Here is a 27,952-nt window from a genome sequence, read left to right as displayed (position 1 = left end):
AGAACCAGTTTGGGGGCGTGGCAGGCCGAGTAACTACCTACTTGGCCGAACCAGGCTGAACCGGTAGGAACCCACCTCTGGTTCTTCCATGATCTATAAACTGAGATGAGGAGCATAATGGTTTGGGGATTTAGTATGTGGAGGTTATAATCAAAAAGCCTACTTTGCCTGACTTCAAATTTTGTTTTAGCTGTTTCCGATATGGAGGTGCTTCCTCTTGCATTGCCACCTCCTAGCCGCCAGTTGTCAGAGGCAGAAAAGCAGAGAATGGAAGACCAGGAAGAAAATACATTGAGAGAGCTGCGGCTGTTTCTCAGAGATGTTACCAAGAGGCTGGCTACTGACAAGCGCTTTAACATCTTCAGCAAACCGGTGGATATTGAAGAGGTCTTGTTTCAGTAATGTGCAAACAATGAAGTTGACCTACTAGCAATTAATCCAAAATTTACCTCTTACTTATTTTCATAGACAATATCTACATCTAACCTATTTTGCGCATTTTCAGGGATGGTGGCATAATCTTAACTTTTAAAGCCACAGCTATCTTGCCATAAACATCTGGCTAACACTGCCTTGTTCAGGCTGTAACTTCCATAATGTGGCAATAATTTTAATTGGTCACAGACGTAAATGCCTGAAGAAACAACATTGAGCTATTGGAAGTATAAGAAAAAAATTAGTGAATTATATTGCCTAATCCAGAAAATTCTGCAAATTGGACATTAATCTCTCCTCTTACCTTTTTCTAGCTGAAGAGAGAATTGAAAAATTAAAGGCTTTAACTACACTATTTGATCTGACTATTTCTGTAATTATTGTATAACAAATTAACAAAAGGATTGGAATTGCCTAGTCAAGTTTGAGCCACTTTAAAGAATTTTGGGCTTTGCGCAGAAAAAGAAAAAAAAAACAATTGTTATGAGGCAAAGCTGTTATAGTGTCATTTCTATAGATAGGATGTCACTTTTTAATCTTGTGACATCTATTCATTTTGGTCAACTTCAGAGCTCAATTTTGCACAAATAATTCAAGAAATAAAAATTGTGATGTGCTTAGGAAAAAATGTAATTTCCATTATGCTAGCATGTATGGGGTTTGATTATTCATGGATAGAGCTATAAGACGAGGGCTGCAAAAATCCAGATCACCACTAGGTGGCAGCAAAGAGATGCAGAAGCTGAAAGGGAATTTTGCAACGCAGATCACCCTAATCACATTTAAAGGGTATCATTTATGTGCTCTTATATGATTTAAACCAGCCTTTCTAATCTTAACATTTTCAGGTTGTTCAATTATATTTTAATATTTCTATCAGCACGGGAATAATCCAACATGTGAAGGTGCTAATTGAGAAAGCCTGATCTAAAGAAACTACACTTTGCAAGTGTATAACTGGGCTGGATCATAATTTCAGAGACATAGCAGAAGTTGACACACCATGGAGCCTAAAGTAGATACAAAAAGGTCTACATACCCTTGTTAAAAAACCAGGTTTTTGAGATGTTAAAAAAAAAACAGACCAAGATAAATCTGTTCAGATTTCCCCCCCCACCTACTGTAATCTATAAGTTGTACAATTCAATTGAATAATAAAGTGAAATCTTTTAGGGGGAAAATAACAATACAGGAATAATGTGACTACATAAGTCAGGGGTGTCAAACTGGCAGCCCGCTGGTCGGATGCATCATGTGCAGGCTATGCCCATGAAGGTGCGCAAAAAAGTCATGATACAGGTAACATCAACGTGATGCAGGGGGTTTGACACCCTTGGGCATAAGTATTCACACCCTCTTATCCATAGAGGTGTGGCTGTGTTCAGAATTAACCAATCCCATTTCAAACTCATGGTAAATAGTCATTTTGAAATGCACATATATAGTATAGGTGGTACCTTGCTCAGTAGTAGTAACTGTGAGAGGGATCTTGGAGTCCTAGTGGACAACCATTTAAATATGAGCCAGCAGTGTGCAGCAACTGCCAAAAAAGCCAACACAGTTCTAGGCTACATAAACAGAGGGATAGAATCAAGATCATATGGAGTGTTAACACCACTTTATAATGCCTTGGTAAGACCACACTTGGAATGCTGCATTCAGTTTTGGTCGCCACGATGTAGAAAAGATGTGGAGACTCTAGAAAGCGTGCAGAGAAGAGCAACAAAGATGATATGGGGACTGGAGACTAACGGTTGCAGGAACTGGGTATGTCTAGTTTAATGAAGGACTAGGGGAGACATGATAGCAGTGTTCCAATATCTCAAGGATTGCCACAAAGAAGAGGAAGTCAAACTATTTTCCAAGGCACCTGAGGGCACAACAAGAAGCAATGGGTGGAAACTAATCAAGGAGAGAAGCAACTTAGAACTGAGGAGAAATTAGAACAATTAATCAGTGGAACAGCTTGCCTCCAGAAGTTGTGAATGCCCCAACACTGGAAGTCTTTAAGAAGATGTTGGATAGCCATTTGTCTGAAACGGTATAGGGTTTCCTGTGTTTCCTCCAAGGTCCCTTCCAACTCTGCTATTGTATTGTATTGTATTTCACATCTGCCATCAGTTAAAGTGACTCGGTTCAAGCCCATATAAAGGTGTTCCAGTAGGACTTTCTTTTTGGCTTTTACTCAGTTGCCTCTTACAACCAAAGCCATGGTCTGCAAAGACCTTACAAAGCATCCAAGGATTTCATTGTTGAAAGGTATCAATCAGGAGACGGGTATAAAAAAAAATTGCAGGCATTGGATATACCATTGAACACAGTGAAAACAATCATTAACAAACGGGAAAAATATAGCACAACAGTGATATTATCAGGAACTCAATGTCCCTCTAAAATTTATGAAAACTGGTCCAAGAGGCTGCCAAAAGGCCTACAGCAACCTTAAAATTGCTGCAGGAGTTTCTGGCAAATACTGGTTATGTACTACAAGTGACAACTATCGCTTGTTTTCTTCATATATCTGGGATGTCGAGTAGGGTGGCAAGATAAAGGCTTGTCTTACAAAGAAAAATATCCAAGCTTGACTACATTTACAAAAACATACATCAAGTCTGTCAAAAGCATATGGGAAAATGTGTTATGGTGTGATGAAAACCAAGGTCGAACCTTTTGGCCATAATTTCAAAAAGTATGTTTGATGCAAAAGCAACACTGCACATCAACAAAAGTACACCATACCCACCGTGAAGCATGGTGGTGGCAGCATTATGTTTGGGGCTGCATTTCTTCAGCTGGAATTGGGGCTCTTGTCAAGATGGAGGAAATGATGGACAGTGCCAAATATCAGTCAATTTTGGCACAAGGCCTCCAGATCTCTGCTAAAACACTGAAGATGAAGAGGAAGTTCACCTTTCAACAAAACAACAAACCTAAGCATTCTTTCAAATCAACAAAATAATGGCTTCACTAGAAAATCAAAATTTTGTGATGGCCCAGTAGGAGCCTGGACCTGAATCTAATTGAAAATCTGTGGGTTGACCTGAAGAATGCTATGCACAGGAGATGTCCTGGCAATCTGACAAATTTGGAGCACTTTTGCAAGAAGAGGGAGCAAAGATTTCCAAGGCAAGATACGCCATGCTGATGGACTCTTACCCCAAAAGACTTAATGCTGTCATAAAATCAAAAAGTGCTTTAGTTTAAGGGTATGCATACTCATGAAACCATGTTATTGTACTTTTTTAAATTTTTCCTGCTTAAAAAGGTTTGAGTTTGTTTTCAGTTGAATTGTACAGCTTATATTACATTAAAAAGAGAAAACAAATAGGGGCCCTGATGATACTCTGGTTAGAATACAACACTGCAGGCTAATTTAGTCCAGAGTCTGGAGTTTGATCGTGATGGATCAAGGTTGACTCAGCCTTCCATCCTTTCAAAATTGGTAAAATGAGGGCCCAGATTATTGGCGGCAATATGCTGATATTGTAAAGCGCCCAGAGAGTGCTGTAAAGCAGGAGTCCCCAACTGCTGGGCCGCAGCCTGTTTGCATGCTTGTGTAGAATGGTTCCCACCTCCTGCCCTCTTGCCAAGCCATAAAGGTTGGGGACCGCTACTATAAAGCACTATGGGGTGGCATATAAGTCTAAGTAATATTGCTATGCTGGTCTCATTTTTTTTACATCTCAGAATCCTGGCTTTAACAGAGGTATGTACATTTGCTAATTTATTTGAATGTATAGTTTATAGTTGCAATTGGGAGAATATCAGTGCTGAAATCAGGATGAGCAAGAAGCCATATTGTAAAAACTTTCAGACTTTCAGGCTGAAAAAGAATGGGTGGTAGAGTTTGCTAGAGTTCTTTAAAAAAAAAAAATTCCAGAATTCCATTACTATATTTTCCAGCGCTCTACTTAAAAATGCACGTCTTTTAATTTGGTGTGTGAGGTTAGAATGACCCATTCTAGAGTGCCTTGTGTTTGAAAACATCTGGTTCTTGAGAGTCATGTTGAGAGGCACTGACCATGAGAGGTATTTTTAAGCACTGAGCCTTCTTGCTTGAATGGCTTCAAAATCTCAGCCTGATGTCATAAAAAGAAATCATAGCATTTTAAAGAACGGCGTGTGTTTAAAGGGTTACATTATTTTGATTAGTAATCATAAAGGAGTTGATAACAGATGTGGAATGGTCGTAAATCATAACGTGAATGAATCATTAAAGTGTTCCGTCATATACTGCTGTGTATGTTGAGCCTGACCCAGTTTAGGAATCTTTTTCTTTGAATGTTATATAACCAAGAGAAAAACATTTAAAGAGTTCAACATAATAAACTTTACATTAAGGTCCATTCCTGGCATGTTACTGACATTTTAAGATTAAGTATTGCAAATTTGTCTTCCATTACACAAGACATTTAATTTTTTTTCTCCTTTTCAAAACAATGAATAAGATTTGGCCCAGATTTGTTAGTATAGAATTTTCCTTTGAGAGGATGGAATAGATTAAGAAGGCATTTTCCCAAGTCAGATTTCTTGTTTTGTTTGTGCTATAGGTTGGTATTTTGCTTGAGTTTCTTGCATGTTGTGTGCATTAGATTCTACATCCTTTTAATACTTCTGCACATTATAATTTTTAATTATGAACATTTCATTTTGTAATTCCTTCACGGCCTCAAATATAGAATCTGCATAGCCCTATAATAATTGATTATTTACAGCTTTTAAAATAAGAGAAATTATCTCCTTTCCTTTTCTTTCCTTTTCCTCACTAATATTTTTAGTTATTTAAGTTATGTATTGGATTAATACTTTGGACACTGTACCTTTAAGCAGCCCTTATATTTTAAGAATATTTATACTGATTAGATATAACTGAGCAACAATATCTGATGTTTGTGCAGAGATCCACAACATTTGTTCAGAGTAGATAGTAATGTGGATGACGGCACACAAAGATCTGTCACGAGTAATATGGGTGAAATTTCATTTTTTTCCTGATTTTATATCATAGCTTTGCCCTATAATATGTAGTGTCTATTGTAAACCTGTCAACTCTCATGATTCTGTTTTTAACTGGTAATGTAAAATTTATTTGCTAGGTCTTCTAAATACCATAGAAATATATGTGAATGGGCTGCTTTAATATTTGTTTGAAGTCTTTTATTCATATGCTATATTTAAAATGATTTTTTTAAAATTACTTGTTTTATACAAAACAAGGTGATTTTGGTACAGGCAAATATTTAAATTGTGCTGAAAAGTCAGAGTAAATGAATTTCAGCGTGAACACAACAGTATAATGATTCTATCAATGCTAGTTGTAGCCTTGATTGTTCATGTGTTTTGAATTAATATGCTGAAAATGTAAATAAGATGTTGAATATAAGAGTTATGATAAATCTGTGTCACTCTTGCATTTTTATTACAGGTTTCAGATTATCTTGAAGTGATCAAAGTACCAATGGATCTTTCTACAATAATAAGTAAAATTGATAAACACAACTATTTGAGTGTAAAGGATTTTCTAATAGATATAGATCTTATCTGCAGCAATGCTTTGGAATATAATCCTGACAAAGATCCTGGAGGTAAGAAAATATTATTTCATCTTTTGCTTAAATAGGAAAGAATATTTAACTGTAAAGCAATTGCAGTTTAAATATCTGTGTAAATGGCTTCCTATTAATATAAATTGTTTGAAAGTTAGCTTTGCCAGAAGTGTGCATCCTAGGATTATTTATTAAAGTTTGTTATTATTTATGGTTGATTGCATAATCAGTCATGAGTTTCGATTGTATTTGGCATTTTAATCCACCCATTGAGTCCTTCCAGGAAGTGGGATAGGCAGATGTTGTCTTTCATGGTGCCGAAGGATGGAAGCTGTTCTAAATAAGGCTACTTTTTGCAATTGATTTTCTCAATGTGGATGGCATTGAAGTGGTGCTTGAGACATTTTGGGATGATATCCAAGGCACCTATCATTATTGAATTATCTTTGTTTCTTTTGCCACAGTCTTTCTACTTCTATTTGCAGGTCTTTTTCGTTATTTTCTCCAGTTGTTTCCCATCATTCTGTTATAATTAGATTTACACATTGTGTAAAGGCCTTCAAAAAATTCATGGGCACATAAATGGCCAGTATCACCAGAGACAAATACTATAATGATCTCTGTGTTACCAGTTCTTTCATCCAAATCTTTTCGAGAGTGTATAACCTTCCCTGCCCTGTTGGGAAGAATTCTGATGTTTTTATAGCTTCAAGGGGAAGAGAAAAAATTAATTGCATAAATAAGTACCGTTTAAAGTTATTTGCTTATAAAGTAAGTTACCTATTTTTAAAAAATGATTGATTCCTATCTGAATATGCCATTTGGTCTTTTTTTCCACATAGAAACATTACCAGCAAATACACTCCCACTATCCTTTAAAGAAATAGACAAATAGAAGAAAGAAAGGCTAGCAATGGGGTGAGTGGAGGGGGGGGGGATAGGTGCTGTGGGAAGGGGAAGAGAGAAGAAGAAGATAGGAGAAGACCAGAATAGACATTGAGGGTAGGAGAAAGCATGAAATGACAAACAAGTAAATAACAAGGTTAAATTCACCAGGCCAACCGTTAGTTGCAAGCGGCAACTGATTGTTAGGCTAATCCAATGCTGGCTTTCGACCACCCGGAAAAGGCCTTCTCTGTGGCTGCTCCGGCCCTTTGGAACGATCTCCCCATGGAGATTCGGACCCTCGCCACCCTTCAGGCCTTCCGTATAGCCGTTAAGTCCTGGCTGTCCCAGCAGGCCTGGGGGTCTTGAGTTCCACCTCTTCTCGAATTTGGTTGTGCTTGTTGTGTTTTTAAATTGTTTTGTATTGTTGTCTTGTTTTGTCTTACTTTTTGTATTTGTTCCCCTCCCCTTGGCTTTTGTTCAGCCGCCCTGAGTCCTCCTGGGAATAGGGTGGCATACAAATCGAATAAATCCAATCCAATCCAATCTTCAGAGGCATCCCTCATTTTCAGCTTTGGTTTTGCAGCCAGCGATGCATCTTGCTCATTTTCTGTTTTCTTCTGTTATTTGGGGGGAGGACTTAAGTTGTCTTTCTATTTACATTATATTTGCTACTTGACTCATGATGGAAATATGATTTCTTTAATCTCTGTTAATTGCAGCTTGATGTAAATGTATAATTTTTTTCTATATACCAATACTTCTATATATCTATACACCTTCTAGGGCAAAAATTATTAAAAAACTAAAAGTCAACAAAAATGACTTTGTGGTGTGTTATGATACTATAAAGTTATATTATACTCATTTTATAGATAAAATTATTAGACACAGAGCCTGTACTCTGAAGGATACGGCACATGCTATCATTGCTGCTGAGCTGGACCCAGAATTCAACAAAACGTGTGAAGAAATTAAAGAAGCAAGAAAAAAACGAGGTATTGTAATCCTGTTTTTGTTCTATGTTATTGCCATAGCAGTGAAAATATGTAAATGTCATTGAATTCTTGATAGGCTGTCTCTAGCCTATTGTCAGAAGAAAGAATTTTTGAACAGCATTGTTTTTGTAATTTACATTATTTTGATTTGGAAAGTGGACACTTTAAGTCCAGTTTGTAGATTTAATGCTGTTTGTATGGTCCCTGATTCTCAGTTGTTAGTGAAATATTCATTGGACACCCATTATAAGAAAAGTTTATATGCACAGCAATGTGTTTTATTCATCCTTCTCTCCAGTTCCTTCCTTTGAAAAAGGATGCATGGATTATAGTGAGCTGAAGTCATCAGACAGAATATTTGTAGTACTAATTATTTGTAATAAAAGTTGATGAGGTTTGTTCAAGTCGTTGCTGGAAGACTAAGCAAATTAATAATCATGCTTATTTCAGATGCTACCTTAAATAATGGTTTTAGAATACATGAATCAACTTGTTAGTTGAATATTTAAATTCAAATAACTCCAACATGTAGGAAAATAATCAATTTGTCTCAGGAAATGCCATTTAGAAAACACAGGCTGTATCTGTATCTTTTTGGAATAAGAAATCTGAAGACTACTGCAGCACTGTAGCCAACTCAAGCATTTCAGTAGACTGTTCTTTTTATTTGTAGGCATTTTTATATGTTCGTGTAGGCACTTTTGCAGTTTTATATTTTTGTTCCACAAATACTTTAAACCATAGATCCAGTTTAAGAATAGATTTTTATCTTCTTCCTAAGTGGCTTTTGCAAGACCAATTATAATTATGTATATTTAACTGATAATATATTTGAATAGATTATGGTGACCTCTAGCTTTTTCTGCAGTCCCAGGCATTGCTAGCTATGAATGTATGTCTCTGATCAGGGCAGCTGGCTACTGCCGTCAACTCCACAGACCTTCCCAAGGACTGTTCCTTTTTTTGAAGCATAGTGTGTTCTCTGCCCTTGCTGTCTTCACTAATCAAAGAGACAAAAACAAAATAATCCAAAGCTTGTTTTAGTTTTGTTCCTTTGGTCCACAGCAGGTAGCAGCTACAGGCAAATGGCATAGTAGTTGTTACACAGGCTAGACTCCAGAAAGAGGCTCAAATAATGTTAAAATGAGTTAGCAATGGCCATTGAGGGGTTTTAGAGAAGAGGAGAGTGGTAAGGTCGGTCTCATTCATTATTGAACATAAGTCATGTTTGTTGTATCAACTGAACAACATTTTAACCTTAGGCCATTTAACATACCATGGGGTAATATCCAAGATCCTTCAGCAGAATATGGTGGGTTGAATATATTTTTGCTACATCTTTTCCCCCTGTGTCCTCTCCGAGGAAAAGCCAAACAGTCAAAGTGAAAAGAGAGTATACTGTAATGGATAATTGCATGGAAGTTTTTCTATGAAGGAATCACTCACAAAAGTGGTTCTTCTTTTTTTTTTTTAACCACACAATCTTTTACTCTTCAGTTCACTGAGCTGTATGCTGTGTTCTCTTCATCACAGACCCCTGCCACATTGAACCCCTGCAAGGAGCATGGGCCAAAAGAATACATTTCTGTTCCTCTTCTGCTCGTAGATATTGAATCCTATCTAATGTGTAATCATAGCAGTCTATTAATAGTTTGCCATATTTAATTATTAATTACAAATAGTATATATTTGTAAACATTCTAGCTGTTTCCTATGAAAACATTGTAAAATCTCTTGTTTTGTGCAGGAGAACAGAGATAATTTTATTAATTTTAAAAAGAACCCTGGGAGCATTTTAAAAACTTTACTATCATCCATATAAACGTGTTAGAATGTTTAGGTATTTTAATGAATAATAGTATAATTAATGCAGTATACCATCATCAAAACACATTATTGCTCTGAAATTATCAGAATATTTTAGGATTATATATATGACAAAATCCTGCTTCTAGCGATACCAATGTATGTGAAGTGAAGAAGTCCTTGACTTATGATAATTTGTTCAGCAACTGTTCAAAGTTACAGCAGTCCTGAACGAAGGGATTTATGACTGGTCCCTGACATTACAGTTATTGCAGCAGTCCAACTGCCATGTGATCAAAATTCAGATATTGACAGCCTGCCTACACTTTTGATTACCGGACCACTACCTGCCGATATTCTTCCCCATCTATGCCCTTTTGCACCACCACTCCCCCAGCACTTTGTGGTCCCTGATGTCCTACTGACCGTTGCCATCTTTTTGCTTCCACTATGGACCAAGAATTAAATTTTTAACCTCTTCAAAAAGTCTGAGAGCTAGTTTTCTGTTCATCTTTTTTAAGCTAACTTTTTTCAGAACTTAAACAAATTTCTTTTGTATATACAATAAGTAAAGTTTGTTTTTTTGTTTGTCACTTCTAATAAAGTTCTTCAACACTTTAACAGAGCCCTTTTGTATATCCAGTAAGAAAAAGTTATCCAAGTCATTTTCCTGATTCAATGATTATTCAGTACATCTCTTTATGAAATAAGTAAGCAGTTCCTTTTGTATGCCCATACCTTTCTTCATATCCTTCTCATTGCTTATCATATTTAATCCCCCTCCAAAATAATTTCAAAATTTACCCATTACAACTGGTTCTATCACTTCATTACAACATGCTCTGTTTGTTTTAACAAAACGTTTGGCAGAGCAGTTTTCAAAAACTTTCTGTTATGTTCCATTCTTTTCTTGATTCTCTACCTCCCTCTAGGGCCAAATATCAAGATACTCTTTTCATAGAAAGACCCGAAACAATCGCCATTTCCCATGGGAAAATTTCTTCTAATTAATTCAAAGCTATAATTCCAAATCCATTTGGAACCCTTAATCCTCTCTTAGCTTTCTAAAATCCTTATTCCAAGCACCTTTTTGCTGTGTGTGTGAGAGTGTACATGCACACATGTGTGCACGGACACACACACACATATGAGAAGGACATTTACCCAATGAATATAGTAAAACCTTTCTGAACTGAAGAGTCTTAATCTTTTCAGGATTTAAAAAATCCAAAAAATGATTAAGTAATAAGGCTTAGTCAAGTTTAACATCCAATAAAAGATTGCATTACAAATGTGCCTTTGATGGAATCCGAATTCTTGGCCCTGACTCTTACAAGCCAACTGCAAAATGGCAGTTCCTGTCGTCTCTTCACAAGGATCTATTGTCTGGAGGGACATCTCTGCTTCCCCCAGAGAGATTTTGCCAACCTGGATCCAGCCTCCCATTGCAATTCTTCTCATAAATGTCCAATTGTCAGTTTGCTATGTCAATCAAAGGAAGTCTTCTAGAAATCTTCCTCTTCCTGTCCTAAGTGCATGATTTCAGATATTTGCCAAATTTTTGAGTATACAGCTTGTATAACAATGTAAATGTGCTGTCCCCTCAACATAATGCAACACACAGCCATTAATGTCTAAACTGCTGGCAACAAAAGTGAATACACCCCTAAGTGATTATGTCCAAATAGGGCCCAAGTAACCTTTTTTCCTCCCTGCTGCCATGTGACTCTTTAGTGTTACAAGGTCTCAGATGTGAAGGGGTAGCAGGTTTGTCAAATTTGGTGTTACCACTCTCACTCTCTCATACTGGTCACTGGAAGTTTAACATGGTAATGGTAATCATGTGACCGGGTGGGAGTGGCCAACTTGTAAAATGTGGTGAGACTCATTTAACAACGCTTTGGCATAGCAACCAAAATTTTGGGTTCAATTGTGATTGTAAGTGCTTTTTTCTTTCTTTCTTTCTTTCTTTCTTTCTTTCTTTCTTTCTTTCTTTCTTTCTTTCTTTCTTTCTTATATATCTCTCTCCCTCTTTTTTTCCTTTCTTCCTTTCTTTTTCTTCCTTCTATTCTTTCTTGTGTGTCTCTCTCCCTCTTTCTTTCCTTCCTTCCTTTCTCTTCCTTCCTTCCTTCTTTCTTGTCTCTCTCTCCCCCACTTACTTTCTCTTTCCTTCTTTCTCTTTCTTTCTCTCTCTTTCTCTCTTCTCTCTCTCTTTCTCTCTCTCTCCCTCTCTTCACCTCCCAAGAGATCCTTGGGAGAGACACGCAAACGGCCGCAACCCGAGGCTCCCGAGGAGAACGCTGGACACTGGGGGTGGCAGTGGCGCCCGCTGCTGCTCTTTCTGCTGTTTCCAGTAACACAGGCTTCTTGGAGAGCATTAAGTTGCAGATGCAGTGGCACACCAATTCCAGCAGCTACGTTTTCCCTTGAAATTTGCTGTCCCGGCAACCTGAAGGAGACATTCTCCCAGCGGCGCAGTTTGGTGCCTCCGAGCTCCCCTCAGTTGTTTGAGGGGCCTCACGCGCCTGGTCCCTCACATGGCCTGCGTGCTTCCAGCGGGAATGGGAAGCGCGGGGATCTTAATGTAGTAGGGCGGGGGAAGCTGGAGCAGAAGGTTAAATAAACAAATTTGGCTTCGCTTCCTTGCGTGGCAAGAGAGAAAGTTGCCTGAGACTCCGCTGAGACACCGCCGGGTTGCCAGAACAGCAAATTTCAAGGCAAAACCCAGCTGCGTGTCAGGCAACTTTCTATCTTGCCGCACAAGGAAGCAAAGCCAACTTTATTTATTTGGTTGGTCATTTCCCGGACTGTGGGAGACAATCTGATGGCACTTTTTATGCCTGTGGTGATCCATTTCATCTCTTATGTCTTGCCACGCGGCTCTTGCTCGAGATTCCAGCTGATTTTCTCCCAAGCAGCGGCCGCGGCCGCAAGCACTAGGGAACCTGCACCTGCAACTTAATGCTCTCCAAGAAGCCTGTGTTACCGGGAGCAGCAGAAGCAGCAGCAGCGGCCGCCACTGCCACCTCCGGTATCCAGCATCCTCCTCGGGAGCCTCGAGTTGCGGCCGTTTGCGTGTGTCTCCTGAGCTTCCTTCGGGAGACGAAATGGGAGGCGCCCCACTGGCAGAGCCTCTGGGTGGAAGGCGAGTGAAGGGCGCAGTGATGGGAGAGACTGGCCATCCCCGAAGCCAGCTCTCGAGGAAGGAGGCAGAGATGAGGCCTGGGGCTCGCTTCCCTGCCGGGCAATGGTGGGGGGATTTCTTGCACACCTTTGGAGAAAGAAAGAAGGTGTGTGAGAAAGCCCCCCCCCATTATTCAAATGTGTGAAAGAAGGAAGCTGCAGGCTCCTCTGCCCTCAGCTACGCGACCTCCTTTCGTTCTCTGCTGCCCAAATGAGTGAAGGAGGTAGACAGAGAATGAAAGGAGGTCACGTAGCTTCCTCCTTTCACACGTTCGGGCAATGAGTGGGGCTTTCTCTCACGCCTTCAGAGAAAGAAAGAAAGCATGTGAGAAAGCCCCACCCCCACCCACTAGCATATCGGTGAGAACCAGCTGAAACCCACCCCTGGCTCAGACCATATGCCCCATGCTGCATCAAATTGGTGCAAGACTGTCATCCCAGAAGGAAGCCCGTTCTAAAGATGATGCACAAGAAAGCTAACAAACAGTTTTCTGCAGACAAGCAGACTAAGGGCATGGATTTCTGGAACCATGTCCTGTGGTCCGATAAGACCAAGATAAACATATTTTGTTCAGATGGTGTCAAGCGTGTGTGGTGGCAACCAGTTGAGAAGTACAAAGTCAAGCGTGTCTTGCCTACAGTCAAGCATAGTGGTGGGAATGTCATGGTCTGCGGCTGCGTGAGTGCTGTTGGCACTGGGGAGCTACAGTTCATTGAGGGAACCATGAATGCCAACATGTACTGTGACATACTGAAGCAGAGCATGATCCCCTCTCTTTGGAGACTGGGCTGCAATAACGAGCCAAAACACCCCCCCAAAACGACCACTGCATTGCTAAAGGAGCTGAGGGTAAAGGTGGTGGACTGGTCAAGCATGTCTTCAGACCTAAACCCTATTGAGTATCTGTGGGGCATCCTGAAATGGAAGGTGGAGGTGCACAAGTTCTCTACCATGCGCCAGCTCCGTGACGACGAGTGGAAGAGGACTCCAGTTGGCAACATGTGAAGCTCTGGTGAACTCTTATGCCCAAGAGGGTTAATAATGGTGGCCACACAAAATATTAACACTTTTGGCCCCTTTTGGACATTATCACTTAGGGGTGTACTCACTTTTGTTGCCAGCAGTTTTGACATCAATGGCAGTGTATTGCATTATTTTGAGGGGACAGCACATTTACACTGTTATACAAGCTACATACTCACTACTTTAAATTGTAGCCAACTGTCATTTCTTCAGTGTTGTCACATGAAAAGATATACTTAACTATTTACAAAATGTGAGGGGGGTGTACTCACTTCTGTGATATATCTGATACTTGCGTTTCTTGGAGAAAAATGTAAAGTTTCTTGATATAAATATTTTGTGTAACTCTGTGTTAAGGTAAACACAGTTAACTGTTGTGTGGTTTTTTAATATAGTCTTCCAGCAGATTTGCAAAACTTGGCTGGTTAATGCTGCTCGGATTATTGAAATGTGTTTACCTTCTGTGTTTACCTTCTGTGCACAGGCTTATCAGTTGTAGCAGAGCAAACAAATGCTCATGGTTCCACTGTGCAGAAAACAGAAAACAGAGCTGAAGAGGCGTTCCTGAACCGGCAAAAAAATGCAATGACGGTTTGGCACAATTCTGCAAACAAATGTGCATGTGAGTATTTGAGATTATTTTGTGTGACCAGAAGACCGTCTGAGCATATCACGTGAAGGACTCTTTGTTCTTTCTTCCTCCTCCTTTTTCACCACCATTTCCGTGTCTACCTCTTCTTAGATTGTTTTGGCAATAAAAGCAGTTTTATTAGCCTTTTAAAACCTTAATTGGATATATTATTCTTATGTAAGTGGAAGAGATCAACTTTCAACCGTGTGAATATATTAAAAGAGATGAAATAGCTGTTAATTGAGAGGGTATTGCTTGGACTAGTTTGTATGCTAGATTTTTAAAATATTAGCATACTATTATTACTCTGACTGCAATTTCTTAAGATTAATTTTGGACCATTTTTGTATTCTACTCATAACATGCATAGCAATAGTCCTTGATTTGCAACTATTACTTTAGGAACTATCCCAAGTTACAAACAGCACTGAAAAAAGGGACTTATGAGTGCCCCTTGCATTTATGACTGCATCCCTATGGTAAAAATTTGGATTCTTGATAACCAGTGTGTATTTATGACAGTTGCAGAGTTCTGGGGTAATGAGATCACAATGTGTGACTTTCCTTACCAGTAGTGTCATAGGTAAACAATGTAATAAATCAAGAAATATGATCAAGAAATAAATCACCATATTGCAGGGAAAGCAAGAACCTGAAATGCATCCTCTTCAGAAGTTTTGTGCTATCAAATGTGAACAGAAAGGCTTTTGAACATTGCTAGCTTTAGACATCTAAGTTCCTTTTGATACTAGAGGAAACTAAATTGCTATATTTCACCTGTTCGTGAAAGTTTGATATCATGTATTTGTTTCCTGTCTGTAATTAACAGTTTTTTAAAAGTCTGGCTGTGGGTCTAGAAAACTAGGAAAATAAACGGGGGGGGGGGGGGGAGAAGAGATTGTTCTCGTAAAAGCCCCAAGGCGCATTAGAATATCATCATGGGGAGTAGATGATGTTTTTTTCCATTGTTAGAACTTATGGATAGAATTGCTCAAACGAAATGTGTTTGGCCCAAAAGAAACTTTTAGACTTTTAGTCTACATTTTATTTTTTTAAAAATCTTTTAAAAAGTTTTTTTTTTAAACCCACCATTTCGCCACCACATTTTAGCAGTATGAGGTAGATGGAGTATGAAGATTGCTCGGGGAACATAGGCTTTGAGGAAGAAACGCAGTATAGGTTATTTGCACTTTTTCATTTTTAAACAAAGAAATTCAAGTTCTACTTATTTTCTCATTTTAAATATGGAAATCGCAATGTGATTGGGAGGAATTTAATATAGGATCTGAGTCAGTCACCAAGACCAAAGCTTTATTCTTCCGAGCTTTGAGGCTCAAGCTGTAACACATCATCAGGGAATTTTTACTCCCTCCAGAATATATGCACAGGACTGTTCTATATGTTGTATTGTTTGGTTCCTGGTTGTGTATGGCTTTTAGCTGTTAATTGGAAAATGGATGTCTGGCTATTAAGCCATTAATAATTGTTTCCTTGTGCCACAGCACAAGTTCTCTCCCTCCCCCCCCCCCTCTCTCTCCTCTCTCTCTCTCTCTCTCTCTCTCTCTCACACACACACACACACACACACACACGTTGCTAGTTTCCTTGCTTATATTTGATAAAAAATATTTGTATTTTCACCCAACCTTGGGTGAAATGCACATTGTGTATTTTGGGAACTAAAACATATTTCAAATACAACTATACTAAATATAAATTTTACTTGGTTATAGAACTTACCGTAGATTGTTGCTTAATATTGCCAGTAGATGGTGTCAAAAGCACATTTACATTTTTGATGTTGTTACTTAATTATTTAGCTCACTTGCCTGACTTTGGGTTATATCTGATGTTGAATTATGACTTGAGCATGTAAAATTGGTGAAACCCCATGGACAGCTATTTTGCCTTAAGGCTTGAGACTTATCCTTGCCCAAAGAAAATATTGTAATTTCAGAAATATCCTCTCTAAACAGTGTCCAGAAGCCCATAAGACTTTCAGTCATGTACAGCCTGGCCAACTTGGAAGGACAAAGTTCTGAAAACGTGCTCCCAAAATATTAGAAAAACATGCCATCTTTTATTTCCTTTTTTTCCTTAACATTGCCAGCCCATTTTCACATCAAAACGTAGTTCTTTCTTTTGTGGATGGCAACTAATATTCTCAAGATACAGAATTATTTTGTCTTTTTTGTTGGCCCGACAGAATGCACTTCATGTCTTCTCTTTTGTTGCATTGCTTAAATTGCTAGTACTGATTTTAATGAGATGTTCTGGCTTATTGAAGAATGTATAATTTACATATAGAAAGGTTTGGGTTCAGCTTCTCATATCTCATGATAGAATGGGAGTTTCTTGAAATTCTGAAGAGGTAGAATGAAGATCATTGGTTTTAGAGAATTTCCTAATTGGACTTCCATGTGATAGTAGTCACAATTATACTTTTAGGAGATTCATTCTAATTTAAACTCTCAAATTCTATAATATCTTTGAATCTTACTTTATAAATTAGAAATTGGTTTGGTTATTTGATCTCTGTTAATGGCTTCTTTTTCTCTGAAGAAAAGCTCTTTTAAGTTTTAAATTACTTCTCCACCCACATCTCAAGATGAAATTCTTAAAATTATGCAGGTAGGATAATCCTCGTTCGTAATGTATCAGAGGTTGAAAAGGTTTCCTGTTTTGCTACATATAAAACATTATTTTTCTATTAAATTTATAAAAGTCTGTAGTTGCTTTAAAACAGACAATATGGCTGTGAAGGTACTGAACTTTGACAGGAATTAATCCATTTTTAATTACAGTATTACATTTTTAATAATATTCTTTGATTTCTGCTTCGTGGATTGGTTTTCAACACATAATTATTACAATTCTATTTTTTTTAAATATAAACACTGCCTCCATCTTTGTTAATTCACCCTGCAGTAATGATAATTCCATTCGGGGCAGAAGAATAAAATATTTCTATTCAGAAGGTTGCTGCAATATTTTGCTTGGACTAATGCACGTACAGCTTATTTTAAAAACATTTTAGAATCAAAAGTACATTGGATGACCTTAATATCACCATGGTAGATGGTATTTTAATATTACAATATTGACTTTATTAATATCTTACTCATAGATTAAAAGCACTATATGTCAAACAAATATTTAAATATATAATAATGAAGTTGATTAAATGATACTTTGTCTTTTCATGATACAGTTAGATTGAGAAGGAAATCAAGACGACGTTCACAGTGGGGGAAAGGTATTATTAAAAAGAGAAAAGTGAATAATTTGAAAAAAGATGAAGATGATGCCAAGTTTGCAGATGATGAAAATCAAGGGGATGATAACAAACTCCTAGAAAACGGGGAGCTTGAAGGAAGCATCGACTGCATTGAGGAGAACGGAGAGGAAACCGGAGATCTTTCTCTAACAAACGATGAGTCATCATGTGATGTCATGGATATACATGGAGAACAGAGACTTGATAACGGGACAGTTGGGAAAGAAAATAGCATTCCGTCTACAGAAGAGAGCTCTAATGAATCCTTGGTAGTAAATAACAATGTTATGGTCAATGTAGAAGAGGACTTTAAGGATGAATCGGGTTCCCAGAGGGACCTTCTAAATGGTGAGGCCTCTGAAGGCACACCTCTTCTACCATGTCAGTATGACAAATGTGAACCATCAAATGTCAGTCTCATTGTTGATATGGATACGGCCAAACAAGGGGTAACAAGTGATGACCACTCTCCCCAAAAATCAGAGGCTTCAAATTATAGTCCAGAAGGAGAACATGTACTACAACAGTCTTGTAGTGAGATTTCACAGTGCAGCAATAACGAAAAGAAATCATCAAGCACAGATATGGAAACTAAAGAAACCGAGTCAGATAAAGAAGGTACATGAAATATATATTACTTTTGGTTCTTTTCCTCATCTCATAATTGCGGTAAATGCAGAATAGGATTTAGAAATGATTTGGAAGAAGTGGTTTTGCACAGAAGCCCCCCAAAAAATGAGCACTTGAATTCTGCACAGTGCTAGGGCAAAATATTTTGCTTGGAATATGTTTACGTTTTGAATATATATGTATATCTTGATTCAAATCATTTTTACCATGTTTATCTTGGCTTCAAGACACAATGAAATTTCAAACCAACCTAGATTAAGGTGCTTCTCAACTTCTTTTGAGTTCATGCATCTCTCTAGTTGACCAAATATTCTGAGGTTTTTCAAAAGTTATATTAATTTATTATATATACATATAATATAATGGAAAAATCTCAGAATATTTGGTCAACTGGAGAGATGCATGAATTCAGAAGAAGTTGGGAAGGAAAGGCATCAAATCAAGATTGATTTGAAATTTCGTTGTGACTTCCCCCATTTCTATGGAGGGAAATGCTATTTTAAAAACCTCATTGTTACATTGATTAGGGGTGGAGAAAAGAAAATGATGGAAAATAACTTAAAAGTCATGTTGTCATTGCTTCCACTTTCTATAAAGCAAGTTAGCGAGAACTATTTAAGTCTAAACATTTCCATTTAATACATTTAGCTCCATTGCTTGGAATGCAGTTGAATAACATCTTAGAATTATTGTAATCTCATCCATATTTCTTTGCAGGTACATTGAAAAATAAGAAACTTCGTAAAATTGCTTTGACACAAGTTCCAGAGGAACAGTTAGACCCTGTACCTCCTGTGGTTGTTGATCGTGTCAGGCTAATGGTAAGGTTAACTGGATATACAGTCTTAAATCTTAATACTAACATTTTGTTTTTTTCACTTTTCTTTTTGCCAAGTATCTGTTACAAAATTAAAAATATGTCCCCTTCTGTTTCACTATATTTTAAATTTCATAAGGTCAAGTTGGATCAAATTACTATAATTTAGTATTGTTGCTCAACCAAAAAACGAAGAATCTCTTAATATATAGAATTTTGAAATAATTTTTAATTGTAAATTTCAGTTTAAAAATACAAAGATAAAAACTAATACAAAGAAAAATATAAAAAAGATAAAAGTGCAAAGAGAAGAAGTATGGGCAAAGGAAGAAAAATATATAAAAGAAAAAAGAATATAAAGAAATTACTTCCGCCTTCATCAAGAGAAGTATAAACAATTTCAGTAAAGTATCTTCTTTAACATCGCTAATAATCTCTTCATTCCATATTTATGTATTAGTAATCAATAAACCCTTACCATTTAATCCTAATCAGCAAAAATCCATTAAAAACTACCAGAAATATCAATAACTATTTAAACTTCACTCTAGTAAGTAAATTTCATATTCCTTTCACTTAACTTACACAATAACTTACCATTTTCTCTAAAAATGCAAAGAAATTTTTTCTTCCCAAGTCTTATATCTATAAACAAATCTTTAAAGCACCATCATTCAAAGTTAATCAGAAGAGATTCCATTAAGAGTTACCAGAGAAAATTACCATACTGTAATTTAATCCCATTAAATGTCCCACAAATTATTTTTATCACCTTCTCTTCATTTCCTTTCAGACTTCCTTTGCAATTGTAACTTAATTTTTGATACCATAGTTTATCACTTTCTCTAAAAATTCAACAACAAAAATCTCTTCTTCTCATTTCTTATTTATAAACAAATCTTTAAAGCCTCATCTTTCAACCCTGCACATAGTTGACAGTTGACAATCAATACAAATTTTCTAGTAATTTAGAGCACATAATTATTATATAAAACAGTTATTAAGCAAAATGTTACGCTGCCTCTAAACTTAAATGTTGAGCTTTTTCCAAACTTCTCTTCACAGAATTTACTCGATTTATTGGTTAAAAAAAGTGACAACTTGACAGTTGACCAGCTGGAGAGGCTCTACTCTCTACTTAATCAGTGCATCTATCGGCATCGTAAAGATTATGACAAATCGCAACTTGTACAAGTAAGTTTGCAACCTGTTTTTAGAACATGCTGTAAGTGATTCATCTGATCTTCTCTAAGTCAAGGCAAGCCCAGTGTCTCAGAGAGCTTTCTGCTAGCAGGAAAACAAATTTTATTTTAAAAGTGTTTAGACTAATTTACTTTGTTTAAAAAAATGTTTTGGCTTGTTTTGTTTCATATTCAATATTATTTATAATTATTCAGCATAAGATGAGAACATTACAGAACAGAAGTAAACATATACATATTGTCCAAATAATTACATGCAAAACATAACTGGATGTCCAATTCAGCTCTCCAGTCAATTGCATCTGGTGTTGCTTCGTGCAGTTCTTTTAGGGAACACATATTGTGGGCAATCTTGCATAATATGTTTAATTGTTTGCATATCAGCACCACAATCACAACAAGAGGAATCTTTATATCCCCACTGATAAAGGGCAGAGACACTTCTTCCAGTATCACACCTAATTCTGTTCAATTTTGTCCAGAAATTGCTTATATAGCAGTAAGTGTTGTTTAAACACTTTGAGCTCTCTTTGGAAAAGAAGAATAAGTTTTTAGCGATCTGTAGTTGTCAATTTTTTAATTTGGTAGTGAAAGAGTTATAACGGTATTGATTTTTGGAATGCTGTACTATAGCAAAATTAATTTAATTCCATTGTGGTTATTGAAAGATGGATCCATGATTGATTGATTGATAACTGTCTACTTTTCCTAAGGTGAAATGGTATTGGTGTGATTTCTCGATCTCTTCTTTCTTGAGACTTCTGTAGGGAAATGTTATTGTTTAACATTACTCTTGAGTGGTGATGAATAATCAAATGATCTTGTTTTCTTCCAGGAAATGGAAAGAACAGTTGATATGTTTGAAACATTCCTGTGAACACATCTCTCCCAGGTGTGAGGGTTTGTCTTTTCATGGGCTGCTCACAGGAAAGCAGTCCTCTGAGCCATTCGCTTTCCACTTGCGCCAAGTAAATGCAGAGCCTTGGTCTTAACATGCTCGCTCTTGGTCTCACGTTCTGTTATGAATTTGGTGCTATCGTCTCAGGTAACTGAAACCAGCCAGCCTACAAGAACCAAACAGAACTTCAAAATATTTGTATCTTGATATAAATAAAGAATATAATGCCACAACACAGAGATTTTTGGTGCTACAGAAACTGCTTTCATTTCTGCTGTCTACATGTGTTATCTTATGAGAAGTTTCAGGCAAAACATGGAGCAGGCTGACAAAACACCCACAAACTGGATAGAGCAGATCTGATTATTTAAGTGGGCAATTTCTAAGATTTTTGTTTTTGTTTTTGCTTTTATTTTACTTTTTATTCCCTGAGGTAAAGGACAGAAGCCTGTTTTTGCAGCTGGGAGTGAAGAATTGTGGTACAAAGGAATTGACTTTGGTATACAATAATATGAAGATGAGGCTCTTTAGAGCTGCCTTCAATGTGCCTTTTTAGTCAGTGGTGATGGTGGAGAAAGAGGAGGAGGAGGAGGAGGAAGTTATTAAAAAGTTGAGATTGTAGCCAATGACAGAGTTAGTTATTTTTGAAAGCCTGTGGTTCCCAAAGAACAGTTTCAGGTTCCTGCACTGTCAAATGGCAGCCAGTATTATGTTTTTTAACATTTCTCTGTTGCTCTCCAGATAATCCAAATTATGAAAATAAGTTTAATCTCATATTATCTCAAAATGCTAAGATATATTCATTTCTAAAACAACTTTATACTCCTAAAAAAAGGTCTCACTGTGGATATTTAAGGTGGCTGTAGTTGTGGGTTGTTTTTTTGTTTTTGTTTTTTGTTGATGTTGCTCCATTTTATTTGTTCAAAGTCCTTTAAAACAGGTTTCTTTCTAAACTTCCATTAGAGTGGAAGCGAAGATTTGCTGGGTGGTCATGGGCAGGAAAGACAATTCATCTTCATATGAATTAGACCAAACTGGTTCACTCCAATTCATATTGGGACAGTATTAAAGAGGAAATGACCAAGTAGCCTTAAATGGTTAGTTCTTGAACCTCTTAATTAGCCCCCGAAATATTGCCATCCTCCAGAGCTCAGTGTTAGTTGAATGTTTTCAGACACTTTTCCTGTTTTAGGAATTAAAAGAAGAGAACATTCCAGGCAGCCAACAATCTGCTTCACCCAGATTTGTTTCAGATCAACATGTAAAGATCATCACGATCCCGTGGCTTCTCTTGGTCTTAGTGTCATCTACAAACTAATGTCCCTTTATAATATAAACTGTAGTTGAGGGAGTATAGCCCCCACGCCCCCAAATATGCAATTCATTGTGTTTTGCTTCCAAGAAACAAAAATGAAACCACCCAATGTTGGACTACTGCAGAGATGCTTAGCTACCTCAGCTTTTTTGTATTTCAGTTACCAACAGTGTTTACGGGAGGTTGTAATCTGCCCTGCTGCCGTTTACATGCCGAAGCTTAAGGTACTTGTCACCCTGTGTGCCGGCCGCAGCTGAGAATCAGGCTCTGGCTGTCGGCTACACCAGTAGTTCCTTCCCATTTTTTTTCTTTGCAAGGTAACATCCGAGCTAGCTGAGCCTCCCCAGGCCAACTTCACTCGCTCGCTCTTGGGTTCCTGAGAGGCATTGAGGGATGCTATTCTGAACGTAACTTCTGTAGAAATGCTGTATTTTTAGGTGGGAAAGTGCGATTAAAAATCAAAACGTTTTAAATTAATACTTCATTTTAGAAACTTGATTGGGGGACTTTCTCATTTTTCTGTTAATATTTATTGCCATTATATCTGCTTAGGCCATTTCGCTGTCAGTCCATTAGCGTTTTGTATTATGAAGAGGATTGTTATAAAACTTTCAGAAATAAAATGTAGCAGATTTTTTGTAGCAAGTTTCTGGTAAAAACAATTTTTTGCAAGTCTCAGGTTCTTGCAGCATTTTTTAAGATATTGTAGTTCAACGATTCTTTAGTTCAAGTAGCAGCAGCAATTGTGAGAAGAAAAACTGCATACATTTTTAACAGGTCGTTAAATTTGTACAAGTTTAAATCCTTTAAAATAGTTGTCAAATAATTTTCAAAAGAGCATCTTAAATTCAAGTCTGGCATCTTCCAGTTTATCAGTTGAGGGGGAAAATATTTGTAGTTTTGAATGTTGATTAAAAAAAAAGTGAGGAACTTCCTCTAATTGTTATAGATTTTTGAGAAGAATTAGCTTCTATAAATGTGTTAGTGGGCAACATGAATAAAATTATATATCCATCCTTCTGGCTCCAAAACCACACTAACCATGTATTCCTTTTCTTTATTAATAGCTTAGCAATTGTAGAGTTAAATCTGTTATTCTATTCATGTTGTCAGGTCGCTTCTCTTTGTATTTTTGTTCTTGTTTTGCCACAGAGAATTGGCAATAAATTCAATTCCTGTATCTTGTTATGAATCACCAATGAACTCCTGTGCAAGGCCACATCCTAGGCCAGGCGGAGGTTAAATTTCTGTGGGGATAATGATGAAACTGCTCTAAGATAACCATGGCTGTGGAGTTAATGTGTTTGCAAGCTTGAATTTCAGCTGTGATTAATTTATGTTTTGTGTTTTCAGTCTTATTATTTGAGTTTTCTCATATGCCAATGTATTTATTATAGGATAACTGGGTGATTGGTTTTGTTTTGTTTTCATTTTGCTAACAATTTACATTCCCATGTTTTCTTTACGTTTTTTTTTCTTTTAGTTTTTGTTAAGTTGGAGGTCATATTTGAATATGTGCAGCAACTCATAATTCTCTCCCTTTTATATAAATTCAACATTAAGCTTGAATTGGAGCTTGTACCTGCTTTTTTCCTGTATTGTACATTGGTTTACTTCAGAAGTGGGGATGTCTTTTGGGTTATTCATGTGTGTCTGTTTTTTGATAAAATAAGATTTACTTCATCAGCTATAATAAATCTTGGATTCTATAAGTTGTATTCAGAGGATTGTGTTATGCTTTTTTTGCATCTTGACTTTATTTGCATTAGTTAAGTAAATTATTTAATTTTTTAAAATTCTGGATATTTTGAACATATTACTGTAATTTGTAATATAACTGCTGTGAAATACTTGAATAAAGAGGACAAGTAAAACTCTGGAGTCTCTTAATCGTTTTGATAATGGTTATGTTTTAATTTTAGGTGTACATTGATTGGTAGGTTCAATCAGGTTGGCTCTTGCTCTGGCAAAAGGAAACCCATAGATCCACCTTCAGGGTCTATGGTTCACAAAGGCGGATTTAGAGGTATCATTCTTTCCCTTCCCAAACTAGCTTGGGAAAAAAGTAAAAATAACTCCTACGGAGGCACATATCTTTTTTAAAATATTTCTTTTATTTTTTAATATAATACACAGTGTATTGACTGGGTCAAATCTTTTTTAAACAATGCTATCAGCAATGATACAAATAAGTATGCATAATCCTGATCTTCCGACTTCAACAGTACCATTCTCTCTAATTCTTTATCATTTTTTCCATCATTCATTTAAGCATAAATAACATTTCTTTGCACATACCTTCTGAACACCCTTTAGTTTGTGTAATTAAAGTTGCTCTGATTTACTCCATTAGGAACAATTTTCACGCAGAGATTTCATTCATTCATTCATAAAATGCATTTGCTGGGCATTTCTTATCCAACAACTCTACGCGCCTTACAACATAAAACATTGAAAAACATTAAAACCATCCATTATAAAAAGATAGGAAATAAAAACAATAAAAACCAAGGAGACAAGATGGCAAAGAAAGAAGCTGGACACGGGAGGAGGGAAGGGGGACTGGTGGTATTGAATTTTAATTAGTCACCACCTCAAGTCTTGAGGCTCTTTCGAAACATCAGGAGGGTAGCAACCAATCTCACCTCAGGGCGTAAGAGGTTCCAGCAGGCAGGAACCATAAAAGAGAAGGTTCTGGATCCTGCCAGTCAAAATTCCTTGGCTGACAGGATCCAGAATTTGCCCCCTCTGCAGACGGGGCAGACCAGTCCCATCAGGATGAGATGGTTCCACAAGTAGACTAGACTTAGGCCATATAAATGATGACAAACACCTTGAATTGCACCAGGAAGCAGACCGGCACCCAGTACAGTTCATGAAGCAGTGATGTAACATGAGCCACTTCAGAGGCCCTAAGAACTCCCTGCGCTGCTGCCTTCTGTGCTAGCTGTAGCTTCTGAATCCTCTTCACTTCTTACAGCAGTAGAAAGCATAGTCCCTTAGTGTGCAGGCAGCCCTATTCTGTTAAATTTGGCTGTCTGCTCTATGGTGCTTCTGCCTCTTCCCTTCAGGGGGTATTCTGAACCACGGGGCTCTGGTGAACCTAACATTTGGAGTCAGAATATGCTGAAATAGCTGCTTGCAAGTAGAGGAGGACTCTCTTAGAAAGGTTTATGGAGTTCAGTTAAAGAGGATCTTGCTGTAGAAGCTGAAGAAGCTTCTTGAATGAGAAGCGAAACATCTTCAAAGAAAAACCAGAAAGTCAGGTTGCCTCTTGAAAAAAAGCACCTTTGGGGCAACCATGACCTGGATGACTCAGAATCTCCATAGACATCTTGTTATAGATTACTTAGTTATGCAAATGCGTAAGCTTATTTTTTTTTGGTAGGAAGCTGAATCAGTAAGCTGTCAACTTGCATTCAGTCAGTACAGGACCAATGACAGGATCAGCTTGTCCTTGCTCTAGGGCAGGGCTGTCAAGCTGGCGGCCTGCGATCCGGATGTGTCACACGCTGGCCACGCCCACACCCAGTTTCGCAAAGGGAATAAAAGTCCCGATATGTCACATGGCGCCACGTGTTTTTTTTGTAGTTAGACTTATATACCGCTTCATAGGGCTTTCAGCCCTCTCTAAGCAGTTTACAGAGTCAGCATATTGCCCCCACAGTCTGGTTCCTTATTTCACCCACCTCGGAAGGATGGAAGGCTGAGTCAACCTTGATCCGGTGAGATTTGAACCGCCGAACTGCAGATAGCAGTCAGCTGAAGTGGCCTGCAGTACTGCACTCTAACCACTGCGCCACCTTGGCTCCCTGCTTTGACACCCCTGCTCTGGGGCATGCACCCCTCCTCAAAGCAGTGGTAGTTCTTTTGCCCGATTCTGGTTAAGAAAATAGGTAACTACAGGTTTTTGTGGCAAATCCTGTACTGCTTTCTATATTGAATGGCCCTTCTGTAGCTACCAACAATCAAGAAAGCAGGAATTTTTTGATTTGTGGGCTGCTATCAGCCACCGCTTTCCCTTTCTTTCACAAGAGGAATGACAACTCTTAATATCTCTTCATCTTTTAAACTGGCTCAGAGTAACCTTATTTGTTGCTAATAGTGGGGAAAGGAGCTGTGAAAAGGTTTGGCCCAATGCACTGTTTCTCAACCTTGGCAACTTGAAGATGTCCGGACTTCAACTCCCAGAATTCCCCAGCCAGCGAATGCTGGCTGGGGAATTCTGAGAGTTGAAGTCCGGACATCTTCAAGTTGCCAAGGTTGAGAAACACTGGCCCAATGGTTTCATTCAAAGAAGAGCAAGGAGAAAGCAAGTTCAATATGCCTGAATAAAGTTCATTCCACCCAGAGACCCAAAGTAAAGAACACAATCACTTAGAATCATTATTTAACCTTTACTATTACATCTCTTGTAATAAAGCAGCCATAGTTCCCCACTTCTGATACACAAATATACAAATTTCATATAACACGTATGCTATATGTTTATGAATGTCTATTTTAAGCAGGGGGGAATAATCACTTGGTTCAACCCACCGATGACAATGACATCACATGGAGAATTTTTCTGACAGAACAGTTAACCAGTGGAACAATTTACCACCAGAGTAGGTGCTCCATCACTGGAGGCTTTCAAGAAGAGACTGAACAGCCATCTGTCAGAAATGGTGTAAGGTCTCCTGCTTGAGCAGGGGGTTGGACTAGATGACCTACAAGGTCCCTTCCAACTCTATTATTCTATTCTGTTTCAAAGTACCGAATTCCATATCTGCCACAATCACGCTCCCTGATGACTGCTGGTACCGCAAGGCCGAACCAGCCAGATCGAAGGGCAACATGTAAGTGTAGGCGAATGTTAGGGAAATCACTGAGGCCAGAATGAGCTCAGAAAAGAAAGGAGTGGAAAGGGGAAAGAAAAGCAAATGTTTCTAACTTATATGAGCTATTCTGGGCTTGCTTCTTCGTCTTTCACCCCTTTTTATTGACTTGGCCCACAAAACATGGCAGAATAGCACAACCCTTCTTAAATCAATGGACAATGCCTTTTAATGCAGACCTAAAATAACCCTGTTAAAGGTAGAAGAGAGCAATAGCAATAGCAGTTAGACTTATATACCGCTTCATAGGGCTTTCAGCCCTCTCTAAGCGGTTTACAGAGTCAGCATATTGCTCCCAACAACAATCCGGGTCCTCATTTTACCCACCTCGGAAGGATGGAAGGCTGAGTCAACCCTGAGCCGGTGAGATTTGAACAGCCGAACTGCAGAACTGCAGTCAGCTGAAGTAGCCTGCAGTGCTGCAT

The 27,952-nt window shown here is 37.8% G+C and overlaps 1 protein-coding gene across 2 annotated transcripts in view; it reads left to right on the top strand.

Annotated features, from left to right (window-relative positions):
- ATAD2B (ATPase family AAA domain containing 2B) overlaps window positions 1–24,521 on the top strand; it is a 74,264-nt gene extending 49,743 nt beyond the window's left edge. The window contains exons 21-28 of one of the 2 annotated variants that reach the window (XM_032212848.1): window positions 191–372; window positions 5,861–6,020; window positions 7,742–7,864; window positions 14,362–14,499; window positions 17,720–18,403; window positions 19,133–19,236; window positions 20,298–20,426; window positions 21,270–24,521. In XM_032212848.1, coding sequence (XP_032068739.1) covers window positions 191–372; window positions 5,861–6,020; window positions 7,742–7,864; window positions 14,362–14,499; window positions 17,720–18,403; window positions 19,133–19,236; window positions 20,298–20,426; window positions 21,270–21,311 — 1,562 coding nt within the window. In that variant the 3' untranslated portion in view covers window positions 21,312–24,521. Of the gene's footprint in view, window positions 1–190; window positions 388–5,860; window positions 6,021–7,741; window positions 7,865–14,361; window positions 14,500–17,719; window positions 18,404–19,132; window positions 19,237–20,297; window positions 20,427–21,269 lie in introns of both variants that reach the window. The other variant, XM_032212847.1, reaches the window with a different exon arrangement.
- Window positions 24,522–27,952: the final 3,431 nt, after the last annotated feature.

This window comes from Thamnophis elegans, chromosome 3 (genome assembly GCF_009769535.1).
Source record: "Thamnophis elegans isolate rThaEle1 chromosome 3, rThaEle1.pri, whole genome shotgun sequence".
In the NCBI taxonomy this organism is placed as follows: domain Eukaryota; kingdom Metazoa; phylum Chordata; class Lepidosauria; order Squamata; family Colubridae; genus Thamnophis; species Thamnophis elegans.
The sequence above is the reverse complement of the archived record's forward strand: the minus strand, read 5'-3'. Positions and strand labels throughout refer to the sequence as shown.